Source organism: Vulpes lagopus, chromosome 9 (genome assembly GCF_018345385.1).
Source record: "Vulpes lagopus strain Blue_001 chromosome 9, ASM1834538v1, whole genome shotgun sequence".
NCBI classification, from domain to species: domain Eukaryota; kingdom Metazoa; phylum Chordata; class Mammalia; order Carnivora; family Canidae; genus Vulpes; species Vulpes lagopus.
The window spans coordinates 61,476,557-61,493,030 of NC_054832.1; the positions used below are offsets into that span (position 1 = coordinate 61,476,557).

Below are 16,474 nucleotides of genomic sequence, written 5' to 3' on the forward strand. Positions count from 1 at the left end.
GGTTGGCTCACAACCAATCTTTGTCTTCCCTTAGATAAGGAATTACACAGAGTGCACCTGTGTCCAAAGCCGGCAAGTGATCACTCCCCCTACAGTGGGACAGCGCGGTCAGCTCCGCGTGGTTATTGTTAAAACGTATCTCAACGAGAATGGCTATGCTGTGTCTGGGAAGTGCAAACGGGCCTGCAATACCCTTATCCCGTTCTTAATTTTTCTCTTCATCGTCACCTTCATCACAGCATGTGCCCAACCATCAGCCATCATAGTAACACTCAGGTGAGAACAGCACTCCACTTCTGGGTGGGTTACACACTCAGAATTGCCCAAGTACGCATTCCAGACTGAGACTGATATAGTAAAATGGAGAGGAAAGCCAGTTTGATTGTACAGGAAAGCGCTCAGACATTTGCTTGTTGAACTTAAGAGTTTTCCCACGTCAGGAAGGGAAAAGAAAAGAAGATTGTAACTTTCATGCCCTTGAATTTTCTTTATTCAGATGGTTCTAGTCCTGTAGTTGAGTGAAACTTCTTTTGGATGCCTTTGGTTCCCAAAGTCTGCACCCTAAAGGGTTCAAGTTCGGAGCTGAAAGTTGTCACCATGTTAGCCACAAAAAGCCTGACTCCAGATGGGGCAGGAAGTCATTTAGTGAAGTTGCTAAATCTCCTGTACAGCAAAGAATGTTCTCTCCAACCTTGGAGGCAGGTAGTACTTCTAGGACCGGTGACAGTTCACACTGGGCCTGGAGTTCAAGATGCTGATTTCATGAATTTTACTATCATATAAAATTTTGGAGTTGAACCAAGGAAAGGACAGACTGGGAGATGTAATTTTTCAGTTGTTCATGCTGTGCTTTATTATATATACCTTTTGTGGTGTTTTGCTTACAAGAGAACCCAGACGTTACTTTAATGGAAGTCCTATTCAAAACATTGACAGGGGCACATTCAGATCAGAGTGTTGGCATTCACGGTAAACGCCGCAGAAGGCGGACAGTGTGGTGAAGGAAGAGCATGTCCACAGCAGCTTTAGGGCAGCCAGGGGTGGCAGGGTAATGAATAGTGAGGAGGAAAGGGAATTAGTTCTTATTCTTCCTGTACCCCCTCTTTGGCTCCTCAGCACCCCCCACGGCTGGGCACCTGGTGGGCACATCTGCTGGGATGTCATGCTTAGCAGGGTAGTTGGGCTCTGTTGCTTATGGTGCATATTTTGACTTCTCTTCCATGGGATGCTGAGTTAGACGTTTCCCAGCCAATTCATTCCTCATCAGTATGATAACAGCATACTGTTATCAGTATGTTAACATCAGTATGTTAACAGGATACTCCCATGGGAAGGCCTATTGGTTGATTCACTCAATTCCTCTATCAACAGATTCTTATGCATTAGGCAAACTGCTAGGAAAAGATAAGAAAGGTGCAGAAAAGATGGCAGGTGTGCCAGTCCCTTGGGAAGTTGACATGCTATACCTACAGCTCAATGTGTATGGGACAGAAAGGATAGGGTACTTCATCATTTAAAAAAAATGAATCATTAATAATCTCATTCTTTAAACTTTAATTCTGCAAGAGATGTTAAATAACCCAGATCAGGGCTGCCCATGTTATAGTGCTCAAACATGGCAAATCACCAGCTGGCTTCTAACCCAAACCTTCAGAAAAGGAGCCCTTTCATCTTGACTAATTACAATTCAATAGATTCTGATCTTCCTGCCATGTGGGAATGACTTGGAGACTGTGTTTTAGGAAAAGAAGAAAAAACAAGGCGGTGTGGAGGGATTCACTCCTTTTCTAATGTTTGGTTTGTTTTTTATACTTTTTTCTGATTCTACTTCTTTCTTTAACTTTTTTCCTTTACACTTTTCCTTGAGAAATTATGGGAGTAACTTTCGGTCTACACACCTACTGTCTGAAAAGTGTAAGCAAATAGAAAAAAAGAATGCAGTAGTTAGGATAAAATACTATATATATTTTTTCACAGAACTGATTTTTTGGAAGCTCAGAAATACTTCTGTACCTTCAACCACGAATCTTTGGCCCTCCACCAGAATTTCCCCAGAAACGGAGTGAATCAGAGTCACTTCTGAGAACTCATTCACCAATTTAACTACATCTACAGTCTCTTTGGGCTGTTGTTAATAAATTCTAGTAAATAAATATTTTGGCACGACAGCTCTTTGGTCCCCGGCTCTGCGCTAAGCAGGCTTGATGTAACATTCATTTCCTGAGGCCAGTGTTTTAAAACATTTCTCTTTTTGCCTTCACTGTAGGTCAGTAGAAGATGAGGAGAGGCCTTTCGCGCTGGGAATGCAGTTTGTTTTATTGCGAACACTTGGTACGTTTCTGAATTTCCACACATGCCTTTTAGTTCCTCTTTACAGATGGTACATTCTCACTGTCCTTTAAAAATGGCAAGTCAATCATTTGTTACCATTAGTAGAGTAGTAGGTAGACTTTAAAGGTTAATGGCAAGGGCACAACTTCTTTATTTTCTGATTTGCACTAGAAGCTACCCAGTTCTGTCATTTGATGAAACAGAATACAACTGACTTTAGAACAGTTTCTTTTACACCATGAGCATAAACTTGGGCTAAATTCTTCCAGAGAGTTTTTGGTACAGTAAAAATTATTGAACCAAGAGATTGTAGTGGGCTATGATCCTGGCATTTTGTTTGCTTATGCCTTTAAATTTTTTTTTAATTTATTTATTCATGAGAGACATGGAGAGAGAGAGAGAGGCAGAGACACTGGCAGAGGGAGAAGCAGGCTCCATGCAGGGAGCCCGACGTGGGACTCTATCCCAGGGCTCCAGGATCATGCCCTGAGCTGAGGATCACGCCCTGGGCTGAAGGCGGCGCTAAACCGCCGAGCCACCCGGGCTGCTCTTCTTATGCCTTTTTAACATGGAAATGATGGAAATTGGCACTCATATTATTTGCAAAAATTTTAATTCCTTACTCTTTTACAACAGTTTTGTGGGGCTGGGCAAAAAGTATACCTATCAAGTTTTCTGAGAAAAGAAATTAGAAATTCTGAAAAGAACAAAGAAAGATCCCCAAATTGATACATAGGGAGAGTCTCCTTTATTTAATAACAAGAGAAGCTCATTAGCACTGTCAGTATGTTGCGAGTTCATTAGGATGTGAAGAACGTTGTTCTGATTTTGACAAACACCATATTACTCTGTGGCGTTTTGGGACAATGCATGGAAAATACCATGTGAAGTAGCCCATTGCCTTGATCAATTTTAATGTATTTTTTTAATTGACTGCCCCATCATCAAGTATATTTTTTCTTTTGCAAGTAAGAGTCTCATTTTCTTCAGCTTTGTTTCTACCAGTAATCAGTATCATTGTCCACAGGACAAAAAAAAAGTTTTTTGCTTCTTTTTTACTTAAATTTTTAATTTACATTTTGGAGGATGAAACACTTTAAAATGGTATCATCTGACCCTCTGAAACATTAATCTTCTTTGGAATTCTCAATTTGTTATTATGTTGTGGTTGATGGCTCAGCCCAGAGTAGGGACTTCCCAATGATCCTCAGAGGCTTCTAGTTGCATTGAATGGGTTGTTTGTTTTTTTGGTACTGATAAAACTTTGAAGGTCCCATTTTTCTTTTTTTTTTTTTAAAGAAAATATTTTCTTTATACAAAATATATATGTGTATATACACTTTTTATATACATATATATATACACATATACTTTTATATACATATACTTTTGTATATACATACATACAAAAATATATATACAGTGGTGTTGATTGAGGGATTATTTTTGATGTTGAAACATTGAAAACAGTGAAATGGTCAACTCTATAGAGGATTGACTGAATTAATTATGCATCATCTGGATGATTGAATACCTTGCAGCCACTACAAATGAGACTTTAAAAGGAAAAAGTTAGGGGATCCCTGGGTAGCTCCACAGTTTAGCGCCTGCCTTTGGTCCAGGGCACGAACCTGGAGTCCGGGGATCGAGTCCCACATCGGGCTCCCGGCATGGAGCCTGCTTCTCCCTCCTCCTGTGTCTCTGCCTCTCTCTCTCTCTCTCTCTTTCTCTCCCCCTGTGTCTATCATAAATAAATAAATAAATAAATAAATAAATAAATAAATAAGCCTGCTTCTCCCTCCTCCTGTGTCTCTGCCTCTCTCTCTCTCTCTCTCTCCCCCTGTGTCTATCATAAATAAATAAATAAATAAATAAATAAACAAACAAACAAACAAACAAACAAACTTAAAAAAATAAAAGGAAAGGAAAAAGATATAATGAGAAAAGGCTTACAAGATGACATTGAGTGAAAAAAACCAGAAAACAAAGCTATATTCATGGTCAGATTCGGGAATGGACAAACATACACATAAATGGTATTTATAGTCTAATTCTATGATTAAAGAAAAAAAAACATAGCCGGGTGCCTCATCTGCATTGGACTCTTGATCTTGGGGTTGTGGGTTCGGGCCCCATGTTGTGTATGGAGGTTATTTAAAAATAAATCTTGAAACAAAACATAAATCAATCAATCAAAAACATAGCCCTAACAATAAATATAAATAGTTAAGAAAGACACCCACCTATTAAAAACAGTTGACTCAAAGTGCGAAGTTTCTTTATGCTTTCATCAGTGTCCATCGAAAGATGAATGGATAAAGAAGATGAGGTATATATACACAATGGAATATTACTCAGCTATTAGAAATGACGAATACCCACCATTTGCTTTGACGTGGATGGAACTGGAGGGTATTATGCTGAGTGAAGTAAGTCAATCGGAGAAGGACAATCATTATATGGTTTCACTCATATGGGGAATATAAAAAATAGTGAAAGAAATTATAGGGGAAAGGAGAGAAAATGAGTGGGAAAAACCAGAGATGGTGACAAAACATGAGAGACTCCTAACTCTGGGAAACGAACAAGGGATAGTGGAAGGGGAGGTGGGCAGGGGGATGGGGTGACTGGGTGATGGGCACTGATGGGGGCACTTGACGGGATGAGCACTAGATGTTATACCAAATGTTGGCAAATTGAACTCCAATAAAGAAATATACATAAAAAATGAAGGTCCCATTTTTTGAAAGCCAGCTGGTTAAAGGAAATTCTGATATGCTTTGATTTAGTTAAGAAGCTTCTTTATATTTCCTGTTGAAAACTAAAAAGTTGTTTTCAAGGAAGGAAATTTGTTTCACAAAAGGGTCGTGGCTCTGCCTATCTTTGATGCCATGGAGTTGGGGTGATTTCATATGGAATTGGAGGTAAAGGTAAGTCAACAGAGGGATGTTGCAGTGTCAGGAATAAGTGGAAGGAGTACATTTCAGGCATCTCTTAATTAATTCAAAGTTGACTTAAGTTCTGTTGATTATGAAAAACTATAGTTGGGCCCACAAGCCAATTTCCATTTCCTAAAATTCCAAAGCAAATAGAGTTTTTTAGTAATGTTAAATTTTAATTGTAGCGAACATACCTCATTTTAAATGAATACAACATATTTAAAAATACATCACCTGGGCTCTTAGCCCACTATCTTCCCTTTCTTCCTCTCTTCTCTCTTTTCCTTCTCCTTTTCTCCCTCATTCCTTCCCATCACTTCCTTTTATAAACTCTTATTGAGGATCCACGGGCTGTCCTGATGGGTCCTTGGGATGGAAGGAATAAAAGGCATGGTCTCTGCCATCAAGGAACTATGGGTGACAAACCTGTAAACACTTTCAGCGCTATGTGATAGTTGATACAATGGAGATTTCAAAATGCAGTTGGAATATTAGTGGCACCTGAGTGAGTGAGGAATTTAAAGGAAGGGTAGATAATTACAAGGTGAACAATTTGGGGATGGGGAAACATTTCAGTAAAGGGAGTAACATACGGTGAAGGAAGTCTACTTGGGTAGACTTTCTTTCTTATGGGAGTAAAGAAATGTCTATCTCATAGCCCAAACAATGAAGCTACTGCTTATCACAGATGTTTCACAAGCTTCAAAGATGAATTTTATGCCTTAATTATTTCTATGTGCCGAATGTCTTTATGCAGTTTGCCATTTGATGTGGTTTCTGACTTATAGGGGGGCAGTTTTCTCCCTATATTTTTCCTGCACCCAAGGACTAGAACCCAACCCATCGGATCTAAGTGTACTGAATTTTAGTGGTTCATGAAGGGTGTTAGTAGAGCCTCTTGAGTATTCCATGACAAAATCTGATTTTTTAAGTTTAAAAGGATTGCCTAATTGAATTTTTAGCAATAGACATTTTTATAATCTTAAAAATCAATAATGTATTCTGACTGGGTTGCAAATTGGAAGATTTAAAGTATTTATAACTTAGCATTTTTATAATAAATATATTATGATAAGATGTGACATACTTAAAACAGTCAAGTAACACAAGAAAACCACTGCCCTCAACTGGTTTTAGAGCCAATAAGCACCTTGCTAATTTACAAATCTGTTTTCTCTTTTAAGAGAAGCTAAATATTTTTCTTTTCCTTTTTCTCTGCAACTCTAGCATACATTCCTACTCCAATTTACTTTGGAGCAGTTATTGACACCACCTGCATGCTCTGGCAACAGGAATGTGGAGTGCAAGGCTCTTGCTGGGAGTACAACGTGACATCATTTCGTTTTGTCTATTTTGGTTTGGCGGCTGGCCTCAAATTTGTTGGCTTTATTTTTATTTTTCTGGCCTGGTACTCCATTAAATACAAGGAGGACGAGCTGCAGAGGCAGAGGTGGAGAGAATTCCCTCTGAGCACTGTGAGCGAGATGGTGGGCCACACTGACAACGCCGATAAGTATGCCCGGACTAGATCTTGTCCAGCTTTCAGCAGCCAGGGGGATTTCCATGAAGAGACTGGTCTGCAGAAAGGGATCCAATACACAGCACAGACCTATCCGGGACCCTTCCCCGAAGCAATAAGCTCCTCCCCAGATCCGGGGCTGGAAGAAAGCCCTACTGCCATGTAGCCTCCCTCTTGAAGCTTGAAAATGGAAGACTTTAGTTTTGTTGGTTGAGTTGAATATGGCAACTTAAGAAACACCCGTGCCTTCTTTTCTTTCTTTCTTTCTTTTTTTAACCTCTAAAGACAAAATCCTCAAACCAACAAAACTCAGTATACACAGCCACCATCGATTGAGGGCTGGATACCTCAACAAGACTGGGAGCCTTCACCCCCTCTCCCCCACTTCTCTCCAAGAAAGAGGAGTTGAGATATATTTGTTACCATTTCCGCTATGTTAATTTAATGCTCATGCTCCAGTGTGGTATAAGGCTGAGAGGTGCCTGGTTAACAAAATCACAGGAAGTGTAATGGTGGTACATGTCATTAGCATACACTCCAAACAGAGGTGAGCTTGACCATGACTTTGCATTTACAAATCCAAGTTTTTAGATATGAACACCTACTGTGAGTTCTGCTACAAAGCACAAATGAATTTGCCTCAACTATGCAATTTTGATTGGGAAAAATGTAAGTGCAGCATGTTACTTTTTCTTTCAAGAGACTAAAGCAGATACGTTTTGAAAAGAGGACAAGAAACTTTCCCTGAAGTACTGTTAATAGCATTTTAAGCCATAGCAGAGTCATAAATCAGGTAGAATTTTTTAAATGCTTCAAAGGAATCATGGATAGTGTGATAAAAGGAACAGCTACTTTATTTCATAAGACACATTCTCTTTTAGTCTGTCAGCCCCATCATAAGGTAAGGAGTCTGCTGACTTGTAAATCTGATAGTTTGAAGATAAACTCCAGTATTCTTTTGCCAGGGGCTTTAAAACCAGTGTGCTAAATAATATGACTAGAACTTAATTTGAGATGCCTCATAAAGAGAGAAACTTGATGGCTTTCTCATCCAAAGAAAAAATGCTGCAGAAATTCTTTTAGCTCTATGGGCCCACACAAGGGTAGTTGAGAGTTGTAACCTTGACACTCAATAGCTGGAAAAAGAAATTCCACAGAGGTAAGATTGAGTCCCATCTGATCATTTTAAGTTATATTCCTGGAAACCCTAGCAGATCTGTATTGTTTTCTTTTTTACGTACAGAAAATTGCTGTGGCTGCCCCCCGAAGTTGAGTAATTAAATCAGGAAAGCTATACCTGTGATATGAAAATCACTTTGCATACAGGAGGAGGGAGGTCTGTGAGCTATGAGAGTATGATCCTAAGTCATGATTGAAAATTATTTAAAATCAACTTGTCTGTTGTACTGAATTCTACTTTATCGGAGTTAGAATGATTTCACATCTGTTAGCCTTCCCACAGCGATTCTGAAAGAGGATTTTCTGTTTCTAAAGGCACCTTTGGTTCATGATCCATAATCCTTGTCAGTTCCTCCCAGCACATCACGTTGACTTAGGTACCTACCACACAGAGTGCTTTCTACATGGTTCTTTCATTCTTTTTTTTTTTTTTTTAGATGTTATTTATTTATTCATGAGACACACACACACACAGAGAGAGAGAGAGAGAGAGAGAGAGAGAGAGAGGCAGAGACACAGGCAGAGGGAGAAGCAGGCTCCATGCAGGGAGCCCGATGTGGGACTCGATCCTGGGCCCCAGGATCACGCTCTGGGCCGAAGGCAGACGCTCAACTGCTGAGCCACCCAGGTGTCCCTCTACATGGTTCTTAAGGTAGATGCTTCCCGACAGCTCTGTGGCCTGATAGGTTAACTCATGGGATCTGGCTGCTCAGAAGAAGAATCTTGGCAACCCAGACTTAAGAGGGACCTTAGGGTCCAAATGCCAATATAATTGTGAATGGTTTCTGCCAAGGAACCTATGCTTGTGTGGGGGCTAATCTGGGAAATTATTTCCTTGGCTGACTTCCAGTCTTCAACAGGGGGAAGGGATTGACAGAACTGTCCCATGATTCAGGCTCTTTGCCCTTCCTCCTTGGAGGTACTGGTGGAGCTGTATGATCGCTCGTGGGTACCAGGTCGCCTTCCTCTCTACTGAAGAACGGTATTGTCAGATGGCCCTTTTGGGTGCATGCAGTTTGTGGAGAGTGTTAGCACTGTTAGACTGAATGATGTCTGTAAAGGGTGGAGCCAGTGGTCTCAGGTGACAAGGGCTTCCCTTTGACCATTCTCATTTGTCTCAGTCATAAGTAAGCTGTTGCCTTTAATTATCCGGGTGTCTGTTCCGCCTGGCTCCACGTGGTATATTTTGAAGGTCTTCAGAGAATATTGCTGATTAACTTAGTGTCTACTCTGGTGCCTTAGGGTTCCCTTTTACTCTCTGTGGGAGATCTTTGATCCTTTAGACCCTTTAGAAAGTTTCCTTTTGTTTTGGAGCTAAAGGTATACAGGTTGGGGAGAGGTGATATTTTCTTAATTCTTTCCTCATTGCTAAGGAACTGCATTGAAAGAATTTGGATGGGATTAGCACTTTTTTTTTTTTTAAAGCTAAGATTGTATGTTCCAACACTCTTAGAATCTCTCTCTTCTTGGGTAGTATATTTTGAAAAGGAGCTGCTCTCAGAATTCCAGGGTAGGAAGTGACTGACTCTTTCAGTATAATTAGACAGTCCCCTTTGTCTACCTTGAACACTCATCCATCCAGTTCAGCAACCATTGACCAGTTCTCTATCAGGCAGTATTTTAACCAATTACCCTCTCCTGCTCTATGAGATTCTTTAGGTTGACTGGCCAGAATTCCAAGAAATTGGCCTGAATTGTACACCACAATATTAATATTGTACTTCCTCAAGTATGTGATACTTATAAATAGCAGGTGTATCATTAATGTGTTGTTGGTTAATGTAGAATAAGTAGTAAAAATCACAGAAGACTGAGGTTTTAGAATATGTACCAATTAAGAATTGTCCCCAAAATGCTTCAGGTCCTCTTAGCATCCTTGTAATATTACATAGTCAACTAAAGTAACTATTTGACAAATGGCACCATTTAACTGTAGATATGAAGTTCTTCTGTGTTTGTTACTTTATTGTCACAGCCCCTATTATAAGTTTAATTCCCACTTTCTATGAACTTAGGCTTCTAATTGTTTTGGAAAAAGGTCACCTTTTTTTTTTTTATCAGCTCTGTAGATTAATGTATTATTTGGCTTTAATATGCAAATATAATATCCACAAGTCTAGCCTATTAATTTAGAAACTCCCCAGGGAGAGGTGAGTGGTTGGAGCACATTTTTTGTTACCTTCATTAGTATGAGATCCTTATCCTTTGCAGGGAGATTTAATTCTTGAAAACATTCAGAAGTCATTCAGAACTGAGGTGGGGGGGAATAAAGAGGAGCAGAGAAGAAATAAATTAGCTCTTGTGGAGTGTTGATTCAGAATTTTGTCAAGTACTTAATATACATCATTTATTTCAATACTGTTAATAACCTGCAAGATAACTATTTTTATTTTATTTTTTTTAAGAGATCATGAAAACTGAGGCTCACAGAGGTAAAGAGATTTGTTTAGGATTGTGCAGAGTGGCCAAATCAGGGTTCAGGTTTCTATCTCCATCACTTGTTTCTTACTCTATATAAATGCCTATAATGGTTTAGGTTAACAAAGACAAGTGTGATTATAATTTAGTAAGGTATAGCATTACATTTGTTGATGTGTTACTGTTCTGGAGAGTAGAGAAGTTATTATTCCTTTGTGTAGAATAGAAAAAAATCTGTAGGAAGCATCAAAATTTAATGTTTAGATTTTCAAGGTAAATTTACATTTATTTAGCTAAGTGTTATATTCAAAATTATCATAACATACCTCAAGTATTTATTTATAGTTCATATTTAATATAGAACAAATCAATTTTGATGTTAGCATTGAGTCTCAGAATTTCTGAAATGAATCATGAGGAAATGTGGTTCAGATTTATTGAATCTGAGCTTTGGGGATTTTAAGTGTGTTCTTTCTTTTTTCTTTTCTGCCTCTTTCAGAATGTTAACATTTCCATTAATTTTTAGTGACTATGGGTTTAAAGTTTCCTAATAAAAGTTTGAAATGAACATATACAAAGTGTTACATGTTAAATGAACATATACAAAATGTTACATGCTCCACACCAAACAACTGGCTGGATTGTTACCGTCAGTAGCTGCGGTCACAAACTGGGAGCCTGCGCTTGGAAGTGCAGCCATCAGAGGAGGAGGAAGTAGTGGCAGTCTTGCATTTTCACCAACTACCAGGAAAATTCTTCCTCCGTCTGCAATTCCTGTTTGCATTCTTTGGTGGACTTGGGAGCCAGAAAGTTTCTTTTTGGGGACTGTTTTGCATCAACCAAAGAGCAGCTGTGTAGTATTTGAATGGACCTGAAGCATTTGTGGAAATTCTCCAGTGTGCCCAGGAGCAGTAGGAAAGCCCAAGTCCAGGGGGTAACCAATTATACTTTTAATGTGTGTGGACTTCAAACATCTTAAATGGCACAGAAACATGAGTATAACCATCGCTAAATAGGTGCATATGGAGTATTCTAGAGTATCTAGTAGCAGATAGATACCAAAACACTGTATGATCCCAGAATTGCCTAGACTACAGGTTTGCTAATTCTGTTCTACAGACCACTAGGTAGCCTCTACACGTTAATTGTAGCTCTTCTTTCCTGATATGGAAGAGCATGCCATGGCTGGCAGGCGAAGGTTGTAGCCTGTGCACTTTATCTTTTTTGTTTTCTCTCTTTTCCTCATCTTCCCGGATGCTGCTGGCTGTGTCTGTTGCAGACTTCTTGCTACATTGGAATCAGATCTGTGTATGTTTGAACAGGTTATTTTAAACACTTCATTTTTACTCAGCCCTAAGAAGGGTCAGATATGATGAAAACCCTCCTTGGGTATTTGCTTGTGCAACATAAAACAAAAAAATGCCTCGGTGCTAAAAGTATTTGATGATGCATGTCACCACAAAAATGCGCCACTGAATTTACAGTGTTTCACTGATAAAGGACTGCATGTGCTTTGCTTTTGGAGATCTAGAGAACTTCCCAGAAAACAAGCACTCGTTACTCTTGTGACCAGTTAATCCATGAACTTTCCGCTGCAAAGATGAAGACCCTATGGGGGCATACCTTTTCTATGGAAAGCTCAGCGTTTTTGATATTTCTTTTAGCAAGAATAATCAGATGCTAAAAATAATTTCAAGGGGGAGGGATATTTCACATAATCTTTTCTTATTTCTTCTCCAAAAACCTGACACCCTTATAAGGTGTTTTTAATAATTGGGGTTTGGGAGGTGTTGTCTTTTTCTGGTATTCTATTACATATTAAAATCAGAGGAGAAAATATCCAAAACTAAAGTAATTGCAGGGACGTATTAAACCAAAGGGATGAACAAAAGGTGTTTAAATTTTGTATCTAGAAATGAAAAATTAGAATAATTGATAAGACTTTATAGTGGGCATTTTTCTTGAAATACATACCTCTGCCCCAAACCCCAAATGTTAATTTAGAAGCACGAAATAGGCAGGTCAGCCTCTAACTCTTTAGTTAAAGGAGATGTAATACTGTGTCAAACTGGCATTAGGATCCTGGTGGAGTGTGTGTTCGGTGTGTGTGTTTTGTGTGAAAGTGTGTCGGTAATGAAAGGCCGTTTTGAGTTGTTGCATAAAGGAGTTTGATTTTGTGATTTTTACAATGAATATTTATTTGGAAAACTCTTAGGGTAATTTAAAAGATGTCTAATTTCCTTGTGTTTGATGAAATCTATCGCCAATGTACTAATAAACCTTGGTTTACAACATCTTGAATACTTGATCATTGAAAATTAAGAAAAAAAAAAAAGAATAAAGTGTGTTGGATTGAAATTAGTTTGTCTCTGAGATCTCTTCTGATGGATAGCAGAGTTTTCTAAGGCATCCAAAACTTTTGGGTGAGAGGCGGAGGGAGGCAAAGAGCTACGGAAATAACAGCATGACTCATGGACTAGAGCACAAAGTGGTTATTTTTAGAACCTTGCCTTGAGCACTCCATAGGTGTAAAGCAGGGCAATTGATTTCCATTCCTCACTCAGCCACCCCTCCTGCACAGCTAAACTAAAGGGTCACAGTGGCCCAAGATACAGGAGTAGTTACTGGGGCAGGGGAGGGCGGGTGGTGTGTGCACACATCTGTGCTGGAGAAATGCTTAGTTTCCTCCATGGCTTTGTGCATTCGTTGTGGGAGCCGTTTCTACAAAGGGCAAATAGTACCCTCTTCCCCAGTCTACCTTCTCTTCATCTGTGTGTGTAATTTAGGCAACTTAGAGATTTCTCTTGAATCTCTTAGATACCCTACACGTTTGAGGGAGAGGAGAATCATTCTGGATATTGGGCTTTTTGAAATAGACGCACAAGAGAATTGCTTTTTAAGAAACGAGGAGAGAGGAAAGGTTATGAATGTGACTGCTCATCTTCCTTGCATTAGCCCCAGACTTGGTACAATCGCAGCAAAGAGCTGTTTTTAAGAGCTGTTAAAAAGCATCCAGTTCTGGGGGTGGGGAGCGCCAAGAATCCTCTTTAATTGCACAAAGTCATTGGAAAACCAGGAGATCGATATTTGGTGCTCACTTTTGTATTTAAACGTCAAAGTTTGATGCAGTTCCAACTCATAATACCAATATACATCAGTAGAAAGCTAAAGCCCTCCCTTGGCCTTCTGGAATGGCTAAGATCCGAGGTACCAAAGAGAGAGCAAGCCTGCATGGATCAAGTTGCTCTGGATGTGTTCTTGTCGAAATGGTAGTGCTGCTACTTCCGAAATCAATGAAGTGGCCGCTTTGCCAGGGGTGGTTCCTGGCTGGAAGTAGGGATGTCATTAGTTGCAATAGAGTGACACCTAATGGTCACCATGGAAATCACATGCTTTACTGATCTCTCATCCCTTTTCTTTCCTGGGCTTGAGCTGCATGGGGCTTTTATGTGGCCAGATTCATATTAGGGTGGCAACGACACCTCCTCTTCCATTGAAATCCATTAATAATCGGATCGGTCCCACTCTGGCTCTGTCACCTGTGCCGTTGGGACTGGAGGTACATAGGGGAACGGGGAAGAGGACTGGGGGTTGAAGACACAGATTCTGAATTCCTGAGTGTGGGGAGGCACACCTGTGTAGGGCCAGAAATTCAGAACAGAGGGTAGATTACTTTGCCCACTGCTTGTATTTGCTAGCAGAAAAGCGAGGCAACTCAGCACAAAAGACCTCACCATCCATAGCTCCCTTTGTCCACAAACACTCTGCAGTACTTTCCCTGATATCTGGGAGCAGGGGCTCCCTCATCTCAACAGGAAATATCTGCTTTTTTGAAAGTCACTGTCTCTGCTTACTTTATACAGTAGTGAGCTCGTTATGAGGCCCCAGGTACTGTGCTGGCGAAGTCCTCAGCATCAACGACACAACTCAGAGGAAGGTGAGTGTATGAATAATAGTTGCATTAGGTAGGTTTCTTGGTCAGAAATGGGGGCAAATGGCAAGGTGATGAACGTGGCCGGTCATTTTCACTCCACTGGCCTCAGACCAGGTATAACATCAGTGTTTTCTTACTTGTGGGAAAGTAAAATAAAAATGGTAGAGATACTGTGTCCAGGGGGTGGGAGTTGAGGGAAGTATATGTGGCAAGAGAAGGTGAAGTTTGATAAGGCAAAAGGGAAAACAAAATATGGGAATTGAAGGGCAGATGAGCCCTTTACTTTTGGAGGTGGGGACTTCAGACCTGGGAGGGTGGCACTAATCCAGCAGGAGCTGGTGGGGACAGGAGATGGAGAGGACCAGATGGGTGAATGGAAGGCTGGAGCTTCTGGTGAGCAGCGTGGTGTTAAAAATCACCGAAGATATCTGAGCGGGAGGCTGAGGTGAGCTGTGTGATGAAAGACAGCAAGTGTGGGCTCTAGTAGAGTTGGAGCTGGAAGGGGAGAGGCTTCGGGTGCTATTATAGCTTTCCCAGCAACTTCTAGAAGAGGTCATGAGGGCTTAAATGAACCAGGGAGGTGGACCACGCTGAGGTTATTGGTTGCTCTAAGATCTTTTGTTTTCTATTAAAATGAATTTTGAAAATATTTTCCAAACAAATTTTGGAAATACCAAGGGAATAGATTTGAAAATATCAAGCAGAACTGGGTTAACTTGGGGAATTGAGGACCTTCTTCTTTTTTTTTTTTTTTTTGTATTGGGAATTGAGGACCTTCTTATAATGGAGATCATCTTAGCTCTAAAGCAAGTTCTGAACAATAGGCATTTAAAAATCTTTTATTATTTTATTTTTTTAAAGATTTATTTATTTATTCATGAGAGACACAGAAAGAGGCAGAGACACAGGCAGAGGGAGAAGCAGGCTCCCCACAGGGAGCCTGATGTGGGACTCAATCCCTGAACTCCGGGATCACGCCCTGGATCAAAGGCAGACGCTCAACCAGTGAGCCACCCAGGTGTCCCTAAAAATCTTTTTTTAGAAGGGCAACATGTTTAGGTACATTTGCCATGGGATGAGAGTGTTAAGTATTCATTCTTTCTCTCCTAACCAAAAACCCTGCAGATAGGGTTATTTTATTTTTTTTAAAGAAGGTTGGGAGGAGCCTCAGATATTATTTAGTTTGGATATGGCAAGTAGGGTTTTTTTTTTAAGACTTTTATTTATTTGAGAGAGAGTGCATGAGGTGAGGGAGAGGCAGAAACAAGGAGAAGCAGGATCCCCTGATGAGTGGGGAGCCCAATGCGGGACTCAATCTCAGGGCCCCCGGGATCATGACCTGAGCTGAAGGCAGACACTCAACCATCTGAGCTACCCATGTGCCCATGGCAAGTAGGTTTATGTCTCACACTCCAAAACCAACTCAACAGTGTTGCTGGCTGTACTGAGAAGGAATCTAAGGGTGCAGGTGCTCTGGCTTCATGGAGGAATGTCCTCATGCATTAGCCATGTCTCCCCTAGGCACATTTTAGAAAAAGAAAGCACTTATGTGTTGTATTTGTCCCGTTGATTTACACCTCTAATTTTACAGTCAAGAAGGTTTTGTGACTTTCCCCACTTTTTACAGATAGTAAAATTTAGAATTCGTGTCCATTGTTCTTTCCACTACTCTTTACCACATGGGGTTTCACTATGGCCTCTCCCTTCTCTGACCTGGTCTCTGTGTATAGGTGTGTGTGTGTGTGTGTGTGTGTGTGTGTGTGTGTGTGTAAGTGGAGAAAATGGAGAGGGGCTGGCCCTGCCTCTGGTAAGTTTGTGGGAAGTGGGCAGTTGGGCAATCAGCTGAGCTCTCTGGGCATCATCTCCTCAGAGATTGAACACAGTCCATTGGCTAGCCAGTTTCTAAGCACTCTTCAGCAACTGAAAGTCTTGTTCGTGCCCTTTGCACATAGTAGGTACTCCATAAGTAGTTACTGAATTGTACTTAAAATAGGATTTTCTCCAGGATAGCAACATTTGGCCTACTCCCATTTTGTAGGAGAGGAACAAGGAGGGAGGCAAAATGATGTGCCTTTGGTCAACAGCAGTATCTCAAACTCTTCTCTTGATTAAACTGTGGTGTTACAGAATGAATTATGTCCCCTCAAAAGTCAG

General features: G+C 40.3%; 1 protein-coding gene across 3 annotated transcripts in view; it reads left to right on the plus strand.

Moving 5' to 3' along the window:
- SLCO5A1 (solute carrier organic anion transporter family member 5A1) overlaps positions 1-12,738 on the plus strand; it is a 142,013-nt gene extending 129,275 nt beyond the window's left edge. For all 3 annotated transcript variants that reach the window (XM_041769625.1, XM_041769624.1, XM_041769626.1), the window contains 3 exons: positions 35-276; positions 2,267-2,331; positions 6,498-12,738. In XM_041769625.1, the coding sequence (XP_041625559.1) occupies positions 35-276; positions 2,267-2,331; positions 6,498-6,955 (765 nt within the window). In that variant the 3' untranslated portion in view covers positions 6,956-12,738. The remainder of the gene's footprint in view (positions 1-34; positions 277-2,266; positions 2,332-6,497) is intronic.
- Positions 12,739-16,474: the final 3,736 nt, after the last annotated feature.